This window comes from Bombus affinis, chromosome 6 (assembly GCF_024516045.1).
Source record: "Bombus affinis isolate iyBomAffi1 chromosome 6, iyBomAffi1.2, whole genome shotgun sequence".
In the NCBI taxonomy this organism is placed as follows: domain Eukaryota; kingdom Metazoa; phylum Arthropoda; class Insecta; order Hymenoptera; family Apidae; genus Bombus; species Bombus affinis.
In genome coordinates this window covers 5,939,713-5,962,905 of record NC_066349.1, presented here as the reverse complement: position 1 = coordinate 5,962,905, position 23,193 = coordinate 5,939,713, and the positions used below count along the sequence as shown (strand labels likewise).

Sequence of the window (23,193 nt, the reverse complement as noted above, 5' to 3'; positions counted from 1 at the left end):
GTGAGGAAGGAAGTCACGAAATAATTCAGACGCTCGTACTGAACGGTAACGTGCCTTACAACTCCCTGGGGTATCGTAATGGGTGGATGCGGTACGAGTACAAATCGCTAGACGCAGTGCTTTTCTGATTTAAGACGAATCGAATTGTTCACGCGAGGAGATTTACGTTTAACACGCGATTTTCAAAGTTTCGTTGATACTTTCGTGTCTAAGAAGCAAATTGGGAGCAAATAAGGAACAAATATTGTTGCTGCGAGCATATCTTTACAAAATATGCCTAACTATAGCATTTTTTACATTTTATTGCAATTTTGACAGAAGATAGAAGATCTTTGTACTCGAAATCAATTTGAAATTCCGATGGTTCTGCTTCTGACCTATTCATTCCCTTTTTCCTCCAAGAATCAACATCTGTTTTTAATTCAACACAATTCTCTGCAATTCAATTTTATTCCATCAACTATTTCTCACGTTGCTATTGGACCGGTTAAAAAGTCTGAAAATTCTTTCCCTCGAAGACGATTACACGATTATATAATTTTTCAAGCGACACGCGATTCCCAAGAAGATTAATCTCACGCACGATTTCAGATCCCAAAGCGAGAGCCGTGTGCAGCAGCAAAGAATCGCGACGATGTACGAGGATGGCGCGTTCTGCATGGAAACGACCGCGTTGCAATCAGCATTCGAGAACGGGATAGCTCTGTGCAGCTTGATGTAAGCCACAGCGAAGATCCGTGTAGCGATCCGGAACGGAACATAGCCAGAGAATTGCAGCGATTCGAAAAATCGAGGCGTCTCTATTCGCGACCGTTAGAAGACAAGAATTTCATCGTGGATGCAACGAAGCCCGTCAAGGTTCCGGCGACAAAACCCTCGATCGACTTTGGTATAATCGATCACGCCCCTCGATCCCTTTTTCTTTTTTCCTCCTTTTAACTTGCTATTCCTTTCATCGTGTCCGGGTAGAATTAGAAACGTGAAAAGTTTCGAACTAGCACGACTACCGTGAAATGACCGATAATTAAGTGTAACTTTTTCGCTCGACTTTATCCAGAGGAGAAACAAAATCGATGGACGTCCACGAGCACGAAAGGGATTTCGAAAGTTGGGCGAGCGTTCGGAATTTTTTAAGGCTAGTTGGAAACTTCCCAGACGGCCGGAAGTCGCCGGAGATCCTCTAAGTTTTTCCAACCATGCTGGACTTAATCTGTTGGAGGAACGTGGAGAAACTTCCGAGAAACCGCGAGGATCTCGAGGAAACTGTCAACGTTATCCACGCAAAAAATCCCGAGAACGCTCGAAACTTTCGAGTTTGCTCTCCACGACATCGTCTAGCGCTTCTCCGTCGAAATTCTGGACGTTCATAGATTCCCCGTTGGTGTCTTTAACGGGGAAGACTCTTCGCTAAGGATGGCTTCAGACGGCTCGACTAAGTGGTCGATCAGTGAGAAATTTTAGTAAGTCGCTTTGTGTAAATGCAAATTTAATCGACTGGCTTAATCGATGGCAACGAGTGGCAGGTAAAAAACCGTAATCGAAATATAAAAAAGTAGGTTTCACTCATCTACGTATTTAAATTTTTGTGTTTGTATACGAAAACTTTACCCATCACTCGATCCTTAATCGACTTTCGATTGAGCTAGCCTAAATTTTCACTTATACAAAGCGACTTCTTACTTGCCATTCGACTTACTCAGTTGACTCGTCTGTAGTCACCCTAAGTGATGAGATTCTGTGTTCTTTGCACAAATCTTTCTTTGAACAAATAACCTAGTGTATGTAACAGGTTGGTTCATAAGTTGTGCTGTTCTATTTGTTAGAAATTTGATATGAAGTACCGCCGCTGTCTTTCATCGTATTTTGTTATCTGAAAACTTTTAATTTTTCTGTACCTAAGCTACCACACCTATTTGATAAAAATAGTATGTAGAAACTTTTGATAAAAATTTCCCCTCTGGAACCTAGAAAACCATCTGTTATATTCTTCTGTCTCGTAGATTATATTCTCAGTTGCTATTTCTTTTTTAATTTCATTACTTGATGTGGTCTTTCTGTTACTATTGCTAAATATTTGAATCGATACAATGTATATGGCAGTAGCAACGCACGTGTTAAAGAATGGATACTAATTAGAAAAATCGAAAATAATTATCTAACAAAATATATAATTTGATAAGTAGAAAAGAATACTGCATTGACAATTGATAATAAACAGAGAGCAGAACTTATGAAACGACCAAATCGATATACATCGTGTTACTTGATTCTATTCCAAAGGATGGTACAAATCGAAAATTCCAGAGCTCACAGTACGTACGAATGACAATTGCATTCGCTATTCACGGATCACAAGTGCGACGGAACGTTTGTAGATAATTCAGCTAGGAGCAAGCAATCGACGAATAATTTAGAATGAAGCTCTTACTCGCAGTACTTGACGTCTCATCTTCGGTAATCGATCGATCGTTCTGTGAACCGAAAACGAAATATTTCGCCATTGCCTTTGTCCTTTCTGGCTAGTCCAGGCCTTATGTGCGCCTAACGAAACGGAAGAAAAGAAAGAATACCTTTCGTTCCGTGTCTTCTTATAGCAATTAAAACACTTTACTCTTACACAATCGAACTAGTATTATTAGTGAAATTTTACAAATCACAAATTGCAAATTCCAAGTACTAAATTAATATCTAATTTGAACAATATAGTTAATAATGTCATATTATTAACGCTGGAGCTACGGAAGTGATGAGAATGATCAGTTCATAATTTTTCAAATTTTAAGGATTTACAACCATTTGGGATATTAATATCTTTTTGTAAAATATAAATGTTCGTTTTCCTCTTCGCATTATAAATATGTATTCTTCCACGTAGCTTTCATTTTTATTTCTTTGATGCAAGCTTCATACGTTTAGCGTGAATATATCGTATAAATTCTCTTGTATAACGATAAAAAGTTTAATTGAATTAAATGTGCGAAATTCCGCAAATAAATTTTACAAATTAGAACTCGTTCTAGACGTAAAACTTTAAATTGTAAAGGAGAACCTACCTACAATTTGTAATTTATTAATTTACTAATAATATTAATTGCTAGATTATCGCGTAAGAGAGCCTTGGTCATACTGACTTTCATTTTTCGATAATTTTCATAAACACGTAGAACTCGTTACTAGAAACGAAAGCGTAGATTTTTAATTAGAAATTAAACGAAGGGAGATGCAACGATTTCGGAATGAATCGAGGAAGCACAATGTTCGCGTAGGCCTAATTTTACAGGCGTTATAGATCGTTTATTCTTTGTTTTAATACGGTGATCTCGCTAGAGAGTTCTATTTTTTCTACGGCTTTTACGCGTGCATGTTCTGATTCCTATCGCGATTACGAGTACGTACATCTAGATTTATACAAACGTTGCACGTAATTTGAACGGTACTAGTCATTCTGCTGTTGGATTATCTAATGTTTGTATTACGAGTGCAACGTGACACCACATCATCGATGAGCGAATAGGGTAATGCACGGTTGCATCCAATCGTTTATGTAAATGGGCTTATAATTTTGCATTAGGCATTTAGATGTCGCTGTATATGGATACTATGGATTTTTTGATGAACGAAAAGATTAATGCTGGATTCAGTGTGGGAATTATATTATTTATAGTCACGATAATTTTACCCATTTTACGTTAAAGACCAACGAAAGCAGCATATTTTACAAAGTTTGCATTGAATGGACTCGAGCCTCGATTGCGAGGAAGTTGATTCAATCGTCGGTTGATTCAATGAATGAAACCTCGAAAAAGAATTTAACAGGTCCTCGATGGTCGTTTCAAAATGAAATTCAAATTCGTGTTCACTGTCGATCCTGTTTTATCGATAAACAAATTATCCAAGCAAACACTGTGTTCACTACAAATACATCGACTGTCGCCACATTAAGTTCATTTTTCATCTTTCTTGGTAAATGTCCTTCTTTCCATTCGTCAAAATTATCGAGGAAACAACCACGTGGTTTGTTTCCAACGATCGAAAGTGGGACGAGTATTATATTAGGTTGTGTAATAAGTTTGAACTGTTGTATATCTTTAACAAATTGTCCAAAATATTTTATTTTTTAATTTTAACCATTACTCGTTTAACAAAATCTCTGTATATTGAAACTCAACACATATTTCATGTATTACGAGAATTAACGAAGCTGTGGTGATTTCAGTTATAAATAGTTAGTTTACTAAAAACAGCCCTGATTTTCGTTCTGACCCTATCATCAAATTATGCAAACTAAGCAATACGTATCCCTGTTGCTTCTCGGATTTATCGTGTGTCCATTCATCATCGCTCACATATGCAATATAGTTAGAAATATTTCTGAAAACTATTAATGTCTATGGAAATATCAAGAAATTTCATTACAAGTTTGTTTCACTCTCTGAGTACTATAACAAATATTTGACCGTAGACGTTTCATATATTTTTATATACACAAACTATATCAAATTATATTCTACATATTTTTATACATTTCAGTTTTCAGCAAATGTATAAACATCCACAGTCCACTTATTACACAATCTGGTAGATTTTCACTCAAAATTTTCGTTCTTTTTCTGAATGGAACGTTCAATATCTGCGAATTATCCTAGTTCGTTACAGTTATCGTATCGATTCAAAGGCACTATGGGTGTGCGAAGGAAATCGCAGGACATTAAAAATTTCTATAGGAAATAGAAAAACGTGTCGACCTTTATTGTCATGTTGTATATATTCGTATATCTAATCGTAAAACGTAAAGAGTTAATATATTGTTATTAAATATAGTGTCCTTGAATTTCTTTTGGGTACGCAATCCCGTTGCTAAGCTAAATACGTGAACGATACGAATTTATCGGAAACATTTCGTTTCACATGATTCTGTAACAATACTCAAGTGTTTCGTCACAGCAAATACACTGTAAGGTTCAGAAGTATGCGTTGACGAAATTTTAACGAATGTTCACGGAACGACGCCGCAGAATATCAATTATCCAGACATTGTATTACCAAACGAAAATTTATTCGTAATTAATACATATGTTACGCGTATTAATAACTCTGTCACTGCAAGTTTATTGCTTGTTATTCGAAAAAGAGGCCCTATATACAATCATATCTTGATACGTATTTCGACGTATTCGATGCTTCTTGAATTTCCTGTTGACCTATCTTGACCTATCATAAATCTAGACTGTTCCCATACACACGCTTATACATAATCTCACATATTCTAACGTTTCCGGATAGCTATCGACAATATCCAGATAAATGGCGTTCCTCTGCGCTCGTAAGATCCATCGATCAAATGTATTGAAAATACATAATATCACAGTATCGATTAAACGATTCAGTTAAAGACTCGAGACATGGAATTTTTATACGCGAATCGTTTCCAGCCCCCCATCCTCGATCTCTATATTAACGAAGAAAAGAGGTAATTTAATTCGACGAGAAATGAAAAATCGTCGTACTGCTCTGGGCGCAACTAATCGTCTTCGTTAGCCGTAATCACAATTCCCATGGATAATTACAATAATTAATCGTGTAAAGTTATCGAGCCACTCGACGTACCACATTAGACCATAGGAAGACTCTGTAATTAAGTAAACTACGGCGCTCTAGGCGTTCGAACCTACGAACCTAGGCTGTCCTAACGACATACAAAGCAGAAAGTAGCGTGTAAATTAAAGTCGGTGTGTTGTAATAAGAAAAAAGAAAAATAACGAGAGAAGAGACGTGCCGATGTTGCAACGTATTAACGTTGTTTCACATCGGCACGTTTATCGTATTTAGAACAACGTTCCGACATATTCGGTGTAATTTAGAAGAGCGAATAGTCTTGTCTGTTGATTTATAGAGTTTAGGAGTTCCCATTGCCGCAGAATGCGTACATTCTGTTATCCTTAACGAAGCGTTCCGCCTTGGTAATTTAAGAATAATTGTAAATATTTCACGAAGGTCGTGCATCCATTGGGACGCTCCTTTTAGATTTAGAAAAGTTGTTTTTTTACGTCGTCTCTTTGGAATAATGACTCGCCATATTTTCATTTGGAAATTTACTATGTATATAGGTAACTATCAGTATCTTCTTGCACAATTGGACTAATATTATTATAATCGACTGTGGATTTTTATGCATTCGTGGGAAAAGAAGATGCAAAAATATTACGAGAGGATTATAAAACAGATGTTATTAAGAATTTAACGATGGCGTTCTGCGGATCGTAAGTAGGTCTAGTGGGACGAGGTGGATGTACGATAGTCGCTAAGAACACGTAAAACGTGACTCGTTAGTGTATTATTGCCATACTCTTGTGAGCATCTAACGTAAACTCGAGTAACGAAGCGATTCGACGATTCGGAATCCGTATTTTACGTTGAAAAAATGCGAATGATCAAAAGGTGCTTGAAATTTAGCGTCGTAGATGATGATTCGGGTTCGGGAATGTCTCCGATCACGTTTCTTTTTATGACAAGTCATTTCTGTCTTGTTATAATGAAATAATCACTCATCACTTAATGTATCATTTTCAATAGTTGTTTTTATTACTAAACAATTTTATCGTTGATAAACAAAAGGAAAAGAAAGAATTACGCGATAAGGAATTAAAGTAATGTCTGTCAATCACCATTTGCTACGAATACCTGTTAATCCTTTTTCTACTCGAACGACGAATTGCTTCCAAACAATATTCAACAGCTTCTTCGCCAATCGTTATATCATCTCGTTAGAAAATCAATATTTCAGTTAATAAATAATTCACGATACGTATAGTCGGTGTTACAACACGTTACGGGCGCACGGTGAACTCTGACTTTTCGCACGGATCGATGTGGATACCGCTACGAATAATCCACGAATCTCTCAGTGATCCACAGTGTTTACCCGATCGATCGCTGTAATCTCGAGCAACGCAGCATACGCAAATGAAACGTCATCGGCACTCGAGGGATTAATAACTCATTCCCTTAATATGAAATCCCGAAAATCGCAAATAATTTCGCTGTAAAATTAATACGGCGAAAGGATAACGAAACCAGTGTGCCGTCAATTCTCCGCCGTATTGATGGGCATAGAAATAAACGTTCAACGCATAGAATTCAATGCATAGAGTCGACGGATGGAGTTCGGTTTACTAGAAAATCGAACGAATTTGTGTTCGAACGAACTCGAGACGGTGTTTAGCGCTACAAAGAATGAAAAAGCGGAGAAAAAAAAATAATGCAGTCGCGTAGATTTAGTACTTCGTGGTGCTTCTCCTGTTCAAACGATCTAACGTTAGCTGACATTAACCTCGTCGAGTTTCAAGCGTGTGATTCTCCTATGCGCTGTCGAGCATTCTTCGACCATGAAAACAGTTTAATCTCCTTTCGAGTTGCTTCCACGAGGCTTGAGAGCACAAACTGTGCAAGAATCTTGACTTCTAAGACTAAACAGAAACGCGGAACTGACGAAGCACTCGTTACGAGGTGAACGAGAAGAATTGCTTTCAGTGGTATATAATTAATATATAATTAATCCTGTTACGTTCTTTCCATCACTCACTTAAGTGAATCGTGTTTCTTCATCTTTAAAAGCCTCTTTTATTCTTGCCATAAATAGTTATATAATAACATTATATATAATATATACATAATAATTATAATATTATTACGTTATTAGCTATTATTATTTATATATTTATATATATTATTATTATTTATTATTACATATATTATATATAATAATCTTCCAGATTAATTGATTGAATCACTTGCATTATTTCTATTATAAAAATTATGGTAACCGAATTTTATAAAAATTAATCTGGTACAACTACTTTGTTTGATGATATATATATGTCTCTTAAGATCTTTACAATTGAAACGTGAGATTATAAAGTAAAAATTGAAAGATCGTAGCAGGGCTAAAATTATTCATCGCGTTTACAATAACGACAGCGACAGGAAAATCGTCTCTTCAGATGATACATGTACGTCTAAGCGCACACAGTTTATCGTTCACGCGATAAAGAGATAATAAATGTAAAAGAAGGTGTAACAATGATGCGTTGAAGGGGATTTATTTCTCGGAGCATCTTGACTTCCAGCGTAATTAATCGCAGGGGGAATGGAACCCAGGACTGCCAAAGAGCGCGAAACTTCTAAAATGCATAGGTTCTCCCGCACGAGATTAATTCGTGTCAATTTGCGTGTTTCAACCGTCGTTTAAACGAGAAAGCTCGCATTGTATCGTGTGTATGGAATCGTTTCGTCGAGCGTACGAAATTGAATATTTTTCGGTGTTTGAATTGTGAAACTCTTCGCTTGTCGGCATTTATAAACACCTTACGCTTATTAAATAATCGTTTATCTTTAATTATCTTGTTTATTCGTCTTGAACGTGAATCTTGCCTTGAACGAGTTGCGAAATGAAAAGTTTCCTTTTTCCTCGGTTACATTGTTTACGATTCTCCTAAAATAGCGCGGAAATCTTATCGTTCGAACATTGTCTTGTGAATAAAGCATGCACAATGCAAGCAACCAGACGATTCTGATTATTGCATTGGTATGCGTGATGTATCGTTTCTCCGAAATTTAAATTTGACTGAACGAAATTTTCTAATTTAATCCGAAACCGCAAGCGAAGACGAAACGAGAGAAATCATTCAACGAGAATATGAGCGAAAGTGAAAAATGATCAAGTGTTTCCATACAGAGTACGAGATAAGAGACGTAGCGTTGTAAACTAAATAAGAAAAAAACAAAAAGAAAAAAAAAGAGAGCAGAATCTACGATGGTATTTAGTAGACGCATTACTCCGATATAGAAATATTTTTCTCATCATTGTGTATATCTCCTACTAATTTCCGTGAATGTTGATCTATCTCCTGCCCTTGTGCACAATGGCACACGATAGATACTTGGAAGAGGAAATAGTGGCGGAGGGAAAAGCAACGTTCGCAAGTAACGAGAAACTTAATTACAACGTTCTATCGGTACCGCGTTCGAACGAGAAACTAAACAAAGCTGAACCGCTATGTCATATTGTATGTTGTGTATATTATGAATGTTTAGAGGACCAAGAAATATAATGTACCGATGTAAAGCGTACCATTTATTCCCCTTTTATTCCTCTTTATATCCCAAAGAATTCAAACGAAATATAATAATTCCCGAGTTTTTAACAAGATTCGAATGACTTTTGAAATTTCTCGTTATTCACACAAGTATAAATTCCTAATACTTATTAAGAGAGATGTACGTTTAGAGCACAACGTTGAACGATATCGTCGTGCTAAGCGTAATGTGCTTTTCGCTTGTACATATAGGAGAAATCAAAAGGTACAGCCGCGAAATGGACACGAAGAAACGAGTGCTAGATGGAACGATGTAAGATGATCAGGAAGGCGTGACTTAAATACCTTAACCCGCAACCGCAGACACACCGAACGTATCTAATTTCACGGTGTCTAATTAAAGAATGAAACACCTCTTGCAATAACCCAGACGGTTCCCGTGAGTGTACGCCGACTCAATTGGGACGATGCTCCGAAAAGCTGATTTATCGACCTTGCACGCGCTTCCTTTGCTTTTAACTCAAGAAATACATCGTGTCCGATGAAAGCTAAGCTTTACAGTTTATATAGTCTATACGTACATTAATAGAAGCATATATAATTTTTGAAAAAATAAAAATGTTGCACGAGATACATGCACACAAGCTCACGAAATTAAGATAGTAGCTTCGAAGACACCTATTATGAATATACGAAATGTGTCGAAATTTCACTAGTATGTTATTTGTATATTTTGTATGTATCTGTATACGTCGACATATTTCAAATTGATAAATATCCGCCATCTATTAATTATCACACAACACGATACAAATTTCCACAGAACTACAAACTTTTACATGCGTGTAAAATTTCCTGTTTCAGTTTGGACGAGCTGTAGACACGCGTTTCTTCTCTGTTAACCGCCTCGAGACCGATGTTACGCGAGCTTTATTAATACATTTAATGTTACTTTTCGACACGACATCGGATTATTCCACGTCGTTAATATGCCGGTTGCCGATCAAACGAACGAGAGACCGCGTGTCAAATGATGCGAACCAATGCAACAGCCCGATGAGAAGAAACAATTAAAGCCTCGTTATCGTCTCTGCATATCGACATTACAAATAAAGATCGTCACCGGGGATAATTAAGCATGAATTGCGCGTTTTCACATGACTCGCTGCTTATTGCATCGATTAATTGTACTTGGCACGATCGTCCTGTATTAGCAACGCGGTGAACCGGTGCGCGATGCCGCGGTGAAATTATAATACACGCTGATAGTTAATTCGTCATCGTTATTTGAATTCCGCTTCGAACGAGAACAAACGTGTGAAACAGTGCATGAATTAGAATCTCGTGTGCTTGGTTTTCTGGTATTAATGAGTGATTCGTAGTATTGCTTTCAACATAGGATAGTAATGAGATTGTTGATTTATTGCTAAGCAAAGAATATTTATATTTTCATACGTTATATTCCATAGATTGTTCAATATTTTATAATTTATATTCTATTTATAAGTTATATTTTACAGTTTATATTTGAATTTCATTTCGATCGAACGTAGGTAATATTTTTATATTATCAAGATATAAATATAGATATCTTATACTAAATTCAACTGAATCCAGTTTAATGCCAGAAATAACAAGTTGAAAGTCATTCTACATTTAGAGTGTTTTGAACTATAATAAATGTATTTTTAAATCCTACGTTATAAACAGAAAGAATAGAAATTCGTAGAATTCATAACATTTAAACATTTCATCTTGCACCACAATTATGCGACGAGATATCGATTTCGTAATAAATCTATTTCATAAATATAGCGATGAGCTTGTGCTTGTGCTTATATTCGCAGTTTGAGTATCAAATGATGATAAAACATTAACATTAAAGATACGTTTCTTTCGTTGATTTAAGGAACGACTTTATAAAATTTCTTTATTCTATTACTGTAAGAAGAGAACGTAGGAACTTGATACACTTAATACAGATATTTAATCGCGTAATGCATAAAAGGACGGCAGCGCACGAAAAAATTTGTCGTAAGACTAAGAACATCGGCAAAACTGAAATTAGCCTTGGTCTTTGATCTTTACGTCTAATCGCGTAATTATCGCGGATTTCCAGAATCTTCATATTGTATAAGATTAATGTTAGGTCAAATTTCACAATTTCGAAATCTTCACACACACGCACGCACAGAACACGATATATACTTATAACGTGTCTTTGAACAAAAATCATCTAACAAATAGAATATCAAACGTAATTATATATTAAAATCCAGCGACTTTGACACCGTTGGATACACGAAAGATTCTTTCTTCGAGCGGAAGTTCACCAATGAGGTATCTCTCTAAGTTCTGCCTCGCCATAGAAGAGTGTCCAGCGCCAATGAACGGCAAAGTCGCGTCTCTGCCAGCGTATTCAAGAATCACGTCTGATCCACCAGGATGGTTCTTCAACAATTCTGTGCAGTCGTAAACAAAATCGTGTATCACGATCCAGCAATTGTTAGCACTGTCATGCCACGCAACTTCGTCCAAGCTAATCATCCTCAGTTGTTGGTTTGGATGTTGGTTTTCGGTCTTGCTACACGATGTCAAGTCTTCCGTAGATTTTTTCCATGGTTTCTTTTTAGATTGTTTGGAAGACTCCTCGCATTCTTGGTTTTCCAAGTCAAGGAAATCGTCTTCTTGAGGTTTATTGTTTCTAAAATTCAGAGACTGGAAGGATAGACCGAGGAGATCCATGCTTTTGGTTGCTGCGTTGCTACGTCTGAAAAGAAACAAGATCGATGGCTCGCACCACTTCGTTATATTCGAGAGAAATCAGTATTAACTCACGATCATTGGCTGACGCAACATCGCAATAGAAATGAGCGTTAAATAGCTGAAGAGATTTCATGTATTTCAGAAGCGAAGTTTTGTGAAATAACAATAACAAGAAAGTTTACGCGGTGACAAATAAGACGCAATTAAGCCTCTCGTAACGATGCAGATTAATTACACTCGAACTGTAATTGAACTTGCGGTGACGACAAAGAATTCAAAGAATAAATTCCGGTTTGCTCAATTAATTTGTCTCTAATCACCATCTATTTCTTAGTCGAATAAATTAGAGTTCGAATAAGAAGAAATACAGATTTTTTTTTAAACGCGACTCGGTTTTGAAGAAAATGCACCGCGTTTAATCTTACACGCGATTAATCGTACGTATTCCCTTAGCAGAATCCAGAGGTGGATTAGATACTAATTGTACATGACTCATGGACATTAATAAATTTCGGTAGGGTTAGAGGTTATCGACTTTGTTTTTTTCATGAATTCAGCGAAGTCTCGTAAGAGGTCCACAAATATTTTTCCGCTATTGAAGTATTTAATTTGAAATAATTAATAACTTGAAATTATACCAATTCGATGCAATTGATTTCGATGCAATTGATTTCAATGCAATTGATTTCGATGCAGTTTGAAAAAACTCAATCCCCTAAAGAAGAAGAGATTCTCTGCGATCAATAAAATAAAGTTATAATGAAAAAAATGAAAGACTCAATGTGTCTGATAGAACGTTTCTCGATAATCTCGTGAATTTGTTTAATTGTTTTAAAACGAAGATAAATCTTGCCACTTAAAAAATAATAAATCCAACATTCGATACTTTCTCACTTGATGTAATTTTCATTTGATATTTCATATAGCACATGCAGTGAAGAATACCATTTTTTTAAATTTAGTCGTAAAACTAGCGAGACTTTTTTATGACTATTACTACAAAATGAACGATACACTTAGATTTACTATCTAACTGTTATCGGATTTACCGTCGAAAATCGATTTTTATTAAATTTACGATTGATCGAAAAATCAACAATGGTGATTACTTTCGTACATACTCCTGATTTTCCTCCATTCCCTTTGACTATTTACACGAGTTCTCACCTATGAGACACTGCACGCAGTACTGGGCACTGCCTAGAAATCAATCGGGGGCAAGGGAAAATAATTCTATTACCGGTTGAAATCCGATGCATACAAGTTGGTTGTTCCCTGACTAGACTTTGCCTTGGCTATCCAATGGCGTAGCGATTCGATATTCGTGATAAATTATGAATTTAATTATTTAATCAAACCATCTGATCAAATTAAGATCATTTTTTATCCATTCTCGTATTTTTACGAATATTATGAAACATGGATTATTGGTCAAAAGTTCCGTAGAAATTAAGAATTTAAAAAAGAAGTCATCTTAAAATTGAATAATATTAGGAAATTCCTTCAGGAAAGATTTACGAAAAGAAAAGAGACGACTATCGATAAATGTAGCGTTTCAAAGAAATATCTGCCTCGAGTTCTGCTGCTTTAGAAAATTATTTCGTTAGAAATTTATCGAAAGAAGATAAAGTGCTCGATAGCGCTTACTTTGTTATTTTAAAGAATAATAGGTCTAGGTTTTTCTTTTCTTCTTAAGGAATTATTTCGTTTGAAATTAATCGAAATAAAGGAAATTACTATGGATAATTGTAATATTATTCGATAAGAATTTTAATTAGTAATAAAATTAAAACAAATCTCGATATGGATACAATTGGGAAAATAATTTCAAATTTTTCATCTGTATTGCGAATCGATTTTTTAGTATACAAAACATATTTTATAACGTAAACATGAATTTATTCTTGATTTCTTACTTCCTGTTGGTGCCAATCGTTGCATTCAACTTTGCAGAAGAAAGTGCATCAAAGTATCTTTATCAGCGAGATTTTTCACATTTCTTAGAGAAACACGTGAAATTATGCAATCCTCAGGAAATGTATTATATCTTTTTATATGTTTTTATCGAATACAAAGATTTGTCACTAAAATGTACATATGTTGCTACTGACTTCTTACCCCTGAGATAAATCTCGTTCACATTTAGCTACGTCAATGATAGCGTGTAATCTGACAAGTTAGCGGTTATGCGATGGCAGGGATAAAAACACCATAAATTACGACGCAGCTTGTTAAAGTGTAGATATATCGATGAATGATAGCTGATTTAGCAATGTAACGTTTTATTCTTATGCTTATTAGCAACTAATTAACTATATTATAGATACATATGTAATTAGCTTCTCAGCTCCGTTAATTTTCTATGATCTGATTTTTATTAACTCATGAGAGGACAAAATTCTAATTCTCATGTTGCATCAGGATGATTATTATAAGAACATAGCACTGTGATAAATAAAAAATAATAGTGATAAATATGTAAAAGGTTATCCCTTTTATAAAAAGAACAATTCAGTTCGTAACGAAACAAATCGATAGCGACATTACGATTTATGATAATGTCAAACATAATCAATGTCGTGAGTTTTAGTTATGTCGAACGATATTTTCTGTTGTAACTTAGCATACGTAGTAACGACGAGATAAACTCCAAATTTTTAGCTGTTTCCGTAAGAAATAATATTCGAAATAAAAATTTACTCCGATTCGTACTAAATATGTATATATAATATGGACAACGATCGAATTACTTAATTATAATTATTATTATTAATTAATTATTACGCAATACTGAAAGCGTTTTTTTGGCAATAAGGACCAACCAATGTTTAAAATATTAAATATATTTCTATATTGTATTAATGTAGTTTACAATGTTATCCACGCATCTTAGAAAAACAAGCAGTTAAGGGGTGTAAAAGGGATGAGAAATGAGAAGAAACATGAAAATAAATAAGGACAGAGTAAGGGAGGAATACAGTCGGTATTTCAGTTCGTGTAACAAAATTTACAGTATGATAATATGTATTATGTATCTCATGTGTACATTTAACTAAGGGTAACTTTTCAATGGTAAAATTCGATATTCCAAAGAATATGATCGCCAATCACAGACCAGACGCAGTGCATACGAACACAACAACGGTGGATATCTATTTGAGCCTGGATTTAATGTCGATATTTAACTGTCCGTCGATACAGACGATGTTACCAGTCGCCCTGTGCTGACATCTTGCCAGCAGATGGCAAAATTTGTTTAACAACGATTAATAAACGATATTGTTTCTGAAGAATCCTGTACACTATAAATAAGAAAACATAATCGTAATATTCATAGATATTCACTTAAGGATAAAAAATCCTATGTCATTGATAAATTCAAACTTATAATTTAAGAAACAAAAGTGTTTCGTACTTTCCATAGCGAATGTAATTTTATCGTAAAATGAAACGATAAGCCACGGTCAACGAGCTCACGTGATCAAGGTTCCAAGAGTTTGTCTAATATTTAAATCGCTCGATCACGAAGAAGATATATTCGTAAATTTATCTGACGTATTGTTATACGGAAGATACGACAATGCGACGGATGAACCATTTCTCTTGTCGATAGTCGAATCTATTGAATTTTACGAAGCGTATTACAGAAGTAATTGCCTTCGATTTTCCAGTAAACGCTGCCACACCTCGATTTTCCATCCAGTGGTCACATATTGTATCCTACATTCGAAATATGTACTACATAGTTGGTTCGACATGCATGTAAATGTGTTCTGCCATCCCTCCTTATTCCATCTTCTTGTTTATATGTACTTTCGAGTACGGGATCTGATAGAGGTGAATTCGCTCGAGCCTGAAATTTAGTTCGATCACGTTCGAATTATCGTAACATCCCTCTCCGTAGCTTGTGGAAACCTGCAATGTTCGAAGGTTCTTTTCGCGTTTCTTTCTAATTTAAAATGCTTCGAAATAATTTGCTTTCTCTAACTCCGAAGCTCTGTCTCATGAAACTTCGTTGAAAGTTCGATTGCAAAAGTTTACCACGAACATTCCGGCAAGAATATTTTCTCGATTTCGGGAATGATATTTGAGCTTAAATAGAACGACACTCTCCACATTGTGCTATTTCGTAAGATAAGCCGAAACAAATGGCAGGAGTTTAGATTAGAAATTTAGATTGGAAGACTGTCAGATTGCCTGAAACTCATATTTAACTACATATAAACTTGTGAAACTATTTTAATTTAAAATTCAAGCGAAACGAAACCGCGTTCTATCTGCTTCTAATTAACCGAACAAAATTTTTCACTTCTTTGAAAAAAAATTCATTTGTGGATATCACAGGTCAATTAATCAAACCACAGAAACGCTAAGTGGCAGCTTCATCTAGTAAAAATAATCAAAAACGAGATTCGATTGATATAATGAAAATTCATCGGAAAAATTCGCTCATCGTAGGATATCCCGCTCAAGACAGACGGCGCGAACGACGAATCGCGGCCATCGGTATCGAGCAGCGCATGTGTGCTACTCGAGCGGCCGACTCGAGGCGCCACGACGCCGGCGTCGCACGGCGTCGAGGGCAGCGCCGACCGCGATGTACGTTGAGGTGGATAGTCGCAATCATGCCACCACCCTGACGCACGTTCCCGTATCCACGGTGCGTGTACGTCGACGACGCAGAGGTGGAAAACCGAGCCGGAGCCTCCGCAATAAAACGAATCTCGCGGGGCATAGTATACCTGTTTTATTGCGGAACGACACGCGAGAACCGGAAGTGTCAGGAAGTGTAGGAGAGTTGAAACCAAGGGAAGAGACAACTTTACAGCGACCAGCGTGACACGATCATCGTACAACGACCACGACGAGGATAGGCAGTGAACGATCAAAAAGGAAGAAGGACCAGGGTCGAGTAGAGCCAGAGACCGGTGCGCAACGGTGGAGAGTAACAGAGGAAGCAACGATCGACGCGTCCACGGTGGCCCATCGATGCCGGAGCGTCGAGACGCCACATCACGGCACGGTATATCGTCGTTTCCGATCTTCTCTACTTCGATCGCATCGTATTAACGGTTAAACTATGAGTATCGTGCACAAGCATACCGCGATATAGTATCGATGAAACGTGCGTCTGGTTGAATGCGTGTGCCTGTGCTGCTGCAGAGGGTTGCATGCGTGAATGCGGTGTGGCGCAGCTGCGAAAGTGCGCTTGACAAGTGCCGTGTGCGGGCCGGGGCGCACGTGTGCGGAAAAACGCACAACGTGTTTTTCCACGGAGCAGTGCGTAGTGCGCGATAGACGACTCGGCCGGAATCGTCCGCGGAAAACTGCACGTGCCGCTCGCGCGGATCGATCGATCGGAAGTGCGAACCCGAGAGAGCTTTAAAATTGGTGGTGTGTTCTGGGTGGAGCGTGTGCAACGTGAATTATGGCGAGAAAATATGAGGATAGTTGGTGAGAAGAATACGTTGAAAGGACTCCAATTTAGCTTCTTTCTTCTCCCGATGGGTCACGGTGACACGAGCGCCTCGCTCTCGCGCGCGCGAACCGTGTGCTCTAGCCGTGTCCGCTCTATTTCCGTGTGTTTTCTTTAGTGATGCTTGCAGCTGCGCTTCGAATATGATTTTTCCCAAGTATTTTTGGGTCGCGAGTGCGTCGGTTTTCTTCTTTCGCGGATCGATCCCGACTCGTCCATTCGCAGGATACCGCTAGATGTAAGGATCTTCCTCGATTTGGTCACCGGTGACGCGATATTTCAAGGACTACCAATTCTGCTGCGTGATAATCTCAACTCCGAAATATCTATATCTGTTCTTACTTCGATATAGATCGAGTTTATCGATTTCTCGTTATCCATCGTCCATTAAGCGTATTATAGAATGTTCGGTGATTAATTTTAGCGTGCTTCTCCTTTCGATGATTTCGAATTTTTACTAGAGAACATTCTGGATGCGTGCGATTACCTGCAGATTATTCCTTTCCACGGACATTTATTACTCGTGTATTATTTACTAGTGCAACAAAACTTACAATATCAGAGCGCGTAACGTAAGTTCGCAAGATCCTAAGGAATCCTCAAGCCTCGTGGACGTTATCGACGATTCCTCAGGTGCTTCTGTTCCCGCGTAACGACCGCGTGATAGCCATGACACTATATACATACATAGAACATCGGTATAATCATCAGTGGGTGACACGAGACAAAGATCACGGATACGCACGACGACGACGATGCGATTCGCAGCCACGGTGCGGTCGGACGCGTCCGCAGGTGCAAGAGGCATGCGTGAAACGAGGGCGTCGCACGTTCGCTTAGATTTGGCCTGTAATATTTTTCGTCGACTAAACGCCAATCGAGGCGGTCGCATCGAACCGAAATGGAAGAATTAACTGGGTGGAAGTCGATGGATTTTTGGGAGAAGAAGGCGGTCGATCGTCTCGAAGTTGGCACTCGAACGAGCGTTTCGAGAGAAAAACGATCCTCTAGGAGGAGTTATTTTAATAATGAGGGTATACCGGCGCTTTGTGGCCTCTCTTTTCTTTTTCTCGTGACCGCGCCGGCGAGCGTGAGAGCATCATCGGGGAACGCGTAATTATTTCTCGTTGTTGCGTGCAACAATAGGCACACCGAAGGGGGATCGATTAATTGATTTCTGTTATATAAAAAAGCGGGAGGACACGAGCGAGGATTGGACGGACCGTGTTCTACATAGACTCCGTAGCTTTCGATCAGCTCTCTTCGTTCATTCTTCGACGCACAAAGAAGAAGATAAAAAAATAGACAACGTTGCAGTCGGAGTCTCGTAGGATCGTTGACACGGGGGAATGTATTCTAATAAATTCAAGGAAGCCTAGTTTCTGTAAGGGGAGAGGAAAGCGACTGACCGACATTGATGAGTGCAGCATCAAAAATGCAGTCCTATGCACCGGCTATAGACGCGTCCATGCTGTTTCATCGATCGATCGAAATCTTTGTTCACCCAGTCGTTTAGATCTCATTGCACGTTCCCGTAGCAAGCAAAGCACCCTCCATTTCGTAACTTTTACTACAACTTCAACTCAACGACGTACAAGTTATTACGTTTACTTGTTGTCAAGATTCTTCTGTTATCGAATCGAAAGACAGGTTGTTGAGTGTTTTCGTAGTTGCTTGTAAGCTTCTTCGAATTTATTCGGAAGAAGAATATTCCATTTAAGAGGGAACATGATTGCGCGCCGAATGTGATCGTTAATGTTTCTACTTTTGGTAGAATCAAAAAATCTATCACTGAGTTTTCTAAGTTTTTCGTTAAATTATATTCTCCGGATTTCATTGAGAAGGCGAGTGAACGAAACATTCCAAGTTTCTCGTAAATTTCCTCGAATTTCATTCTATGCAAGGATGTTCTACGAATAGGAAACACGTGTGCTAGATATAATTGTTGATATTTCTCGTTACGCGTTCATTCAAAGTTGGATCATCTAAATATATCAAACACGTAAATTCTCCCATGAATTAGTAATCATACAAATCTGAATGAACACTCATGCCATGATACTTTACCGTCGTTTACATCCTCTATTTACCGGCTCTGCGAAATTTTCTTTCGAATCACTCGTTTAAGCTCCTACGTATACAAGTATACACGGTACATCAACAAACGTTAATTAGCAATATAACGTATTCGTTTCGTATGCGCGAATCTCACTGGGATTCAGAGCCCATACCGTATCAATCGCGTTCGCCGATGCTATTTCTAAATATCATTAATTTTTATCTACACGCTCCGGTACACGTGTTCGACAAGGCGGCTGGTTAATCGGAAATACGAACAACTCGACTGCCTCGCACTCATCGACGAATTAAACCACCCAGACATCAAAGATATAAATTCTTCTTGAACCAAACCTATCGTAAATTCCTCTTACGAATTCAATTAACAGATTCTATAGTTATTCTTTGGTATTCACGAACCAGGGTTAACCCTTTCACTCTCGATATATATTACGTGTACACAATGTTATCTGTACCTTAGTACGTTCTCGATCAATAGAAAGTCCTTATTTGTCATCTCTTAGATCATTCGACAAAATTTGTTTTTATTATCAATAATCGTTAAAAAATAATTTTCCTTGGAGGCTAAAAAGGTATTGGACCGTGAAAGGGTTAAGGGATGACCCGGTTAACAGGTTAATCCAGGAATCAGTACTGTACGTCCTCGAAAGCATCGAGTCAGACCCGAATCCGTATTCCGGCAAATCGTCGCCGATTTTCCGCGAGAGGCGCGAGAAACTCCTACTATTTATAAATGGTTTGAACCCGGTCGCATTGGCGAACCTCTGGTCCGCTCGAGCTGCCGCCTCGTGGGCCGCCGCCGGTGTGGGGAACAATTCGCCACCCCATGGTAAAAATAGAAGCTCCTAGCCAGCTAGCCGAGAAGCTCGAGGCTAGAGCTCGAGCACGAGCACCGCTCTAGCGTGTTGCTAGAGCGGACGGACGTTGGGCGGGTGCGGTGAATCGTGTCTAGCCAGCGGTCGCGAACGGTTAAACGTCGACGTCGCGACGACACCGGGTTTCCGGGCCCCCGTTGATCATGCTGACGCGTACCATCGCGATTACCATCACACCAACGACTATCGCTCCTACCAAGACTTAACAACACGAAGTAAATCGCGATCGGACACGAAGACAACGGTGACGTTGCCGATGATCACCTCGATCCCTAGAAGCTTGCCCTGTACGTCGTAGAAAAGAGAAAGAGAAATAGAGAAGAGATAGAAGAAGGTGCGAGTGTGTGCTTCAACCGGCTAATCGCTCGTTCCTCTGAGTTCTATCGTTTTCTGCTATAGTGTACCGCGTGCGTAGTTTCTTTCGGTGGATCCACGAAACGAAAGGATAGAGGTGAATCGGCCGTCGAGCCCAACGAGGAATCGCTCTATATTCCCTGGCCGAACGGCACTGCTCCTCGCGAAACTCTGCTCGTCGTGAAGTCTAGTGAATATTTTAAGACCGACAAGAGGCCGCATGTAGGAAGAGGCGGCGCGGGCTGATTCACTGGCCATCGTGTTCGCACGTAGGAGGACCAGGGAGACCAGGCGGTACAGAATGCCGCTGTTCTTCTTCTTCTTCTCTTCTTCTACTACGTGCACGTAGATTAACGCGACCAGCAACTAATCAAGAGAGGAACCAAGCTCCAACTGTTCCTCTAATCGGACGAGCTTTCGCGCCTTCGTTTTAACAACTGACCGAGCGACATACGAACACAGAACATAGGATAGGAGCGAGCTAAAGCTGAGGTGGAACAAGAGAGATAGAGACAGAGGGAAGGAGAGCAACGAGAGAAAGAGTGGAACGGAGATAGACTGTGTAACAGAGGGAGAGCGAGTGAGAGAGGGTCACATTCCGAGCGGATCACGGATGCTTATAGAAGCGTTGCGTAACGGCGTCAGACGGACGGCGAAACCGCGGCTGCTGTTCAGCCGTCGAGTTTCGACAAGTTCGACGAAAAACCTGCTGCATCCTCTCCTGGTATTAAGACTGTCCATCGAATGCCTGGAGACGGATACTACTACGTTGATATTCGGGAAAACTCGAAAGTGTATCGTCGATTGTGCCGTTCGCGTAGTGCCGACTGATCACAGGTGATCGGATCTAGATGGGACGTTGATCGGAATCGTCGATTTTGGGGCGAATTAGCAGAAGAGAAAACGCTCTCTCTCTCCCTCTCCTTTTATCGATTGTTGCGGATTCGTGTCGCGTGGCGCGAAATCAGCTGCTGACTCGATAGGGAATCTGAGCCGCGTTTAAACTGGCTGCTTACGGTGGCGAGTGCGTGCGAATGACTGCGTGTGCGTGCGAGTCGAGCGCGTGTTAGGCTCGAAGGATAATCGGCGATCGATTAGCAGAATCGCTAGAACCCTGTCGATCGGTAGTGGTGAGAAACGTAGGGATGAGGAGAAGAAGGAAGTGCAAAGAATAAGAAATCGACGAAAGTATCGAACGTGTAAAACGACGCACGGTGCTACAGAGGAGATCGTACGGGTGTATCGATTCTCCTTGTGTCCTCAAGTGTTTCAAGGCCACGGGAAGCCGGTCGAAGCCGTTTCGCAGGGGAGTCACGAGATCGTCTTTATGAACTGTGATCGTAGTTCGTATTGCCGAGACTCGAGATTTTGCGGCGATGATGTTCCTTTCAGGTCCGTTGCTGTCCGACCAACGGCAACTAAAATTAACCCGTGTCGAATCCTAGAGCGTTCTCGTCTAGCCTCGCTTCGGGCTGAATTTCGTATTTATAGATCGTACACAAAGAAGAGAAAAACCGTATCCTTGACATCCAAATAACCAACCGGTCGATCATTGATCGATAACGCGTGACCATGCTGGTTCAGAGAAATTTACGCGAATCTCTTCGTTAGAGCATAGTAGCGCTCGAGTCTCGTCGATTCTTCGAATCGTTCTTTAAGACGATCCCGCGCTCCCATGCGAAGACATCGGACATAATTGCGTACGCGAGTTTTCACGTGGCTAAGTAAAATAGTTGACGCGATCAGTGTTTCTCGTCGACGACTTGGAGTGATCAACAAAGGGTTGTTCGTGTGATCTTGCAGAGGTCCGTTGGTGGTACGCGTAAAACGAGAAGAATCGTGGAGGTGGAAGGAAGGAAGGATGACGGAGCAACGTTCAGCAGGGAGACGAGGCGCGTGCGATTTTTGGTAACGGGTCAGCGCGACGACACTAACGAAGACGACGAAGACGAAGACGACGATAAGGAGCACGACAACCACGACGACTACGACTACGACCACAATCACGACGAGGAAGAAAAAGAAAAAGGCAAAGATTACGACGTGGGTGGTGGGGAAACAAGTTGGTGGTGGAGGAGGAGGAGGTGGTGGAAGACTAGAAAGCGGTGTTAAGAGATGCAGCAACAGCCAGCGCCGAACGGGGTGGCAGGTGGTGCCGAATTGCCTCAAACAGGTGGCATAAGCACTGCCCAACCTGGAGCGACAGGTACCGCCACGGCGGCGTCTAATCGTGCCCAGGTTAACGGTGGCAGATTCGATTTCGACGATGGCGGCACCTACTGCGGCGGTTGGGAAGATGGAAAAGCTCATGGACACGGCGTATGTACGGGACCCAAGGGCCAAGGTGCATACTCTGGTAGCTGGCACTTTGGTTTCGAGGTCTCCGGTGTCTACACCTGGCCTAGGTGAGACCAGACCTTCGGATTCTTATTAATTTTTGGCATGCTTTCAATTTGCTCTATTCGCTCCTTGCCTCGCTTACTAACGCCGCTTTTCTCGACTCTCTTCGGCGAACTTTGATCGGGTTTCTTACTTTTTTTTTTTTTTT

General features: G+C 39.4%; 3 protein-coding genes across 5 annotated transcripts in view; 2 read left to right on the top strand and 1 right to left on the bottom strand.

The window, feature by feature from the left end:
* The window catches only part of LOC126917327 (uncharacterized), a 108,617-nt gene extending 99,488 nt beyond the window's left edge, over positions 1-9,129 (top strand). For all 3 annotated transcript variants that reach the window (XM_050724095.1, XM_050724094.1, XM_050724093.1), the window contains one exon: positions 592-9,129. In XM_050724095.1, the coding sequence (XP_050580052.1) occupies positions 592-721 (130 nt within the window). In that variant the 3' untranslated portion in view covers positions 722-9,129. The remainder of the gene's footprint in view (positions 1-591) is intronic.
* The window catches only part of LOC126917337 (uncharacterized), a 52,268-nt gene continuing 37,708 nt past the window's right edge, over positions 8,634-23,193 (bottom strand). Inside the window, exon 3 of the mRNA XM_050724113.1 lies at positions 8,634-11,865. Within this exon, the coding sequence (XP_050580070.1) occupies positions 11,364-11,840 (477 nt within the window). The 5' untranslated portion in view covers positions 11,841-11,865 and the 3' untranslated portion in view covers positions 8,634-11,363. The remainder of the gene's footprint in view (positions 11,866-23,193) is intronic.
* Positions 16,445-23,193, top strand: part of LOC126917309 (junctophilin-1-like) — a 45,754-nt gene continuing 39,005 nt past the window's right edge. Inside the window, exons 1-2 of the mRNA XM_050724055.1 lie at positions 16,445-16,884; positions 22,449-23,050. Coding sequence (XP_050580012.1) covers positions 22,761-23,050 — 290 coding nt within the window. The 5' untranslated portion in view covers positions 16,445-16,884; positions 22,449-22,760. The remainder of the gene's footprint in view (positions 16,885-22,448; positions 23,051-23,193) is intronic.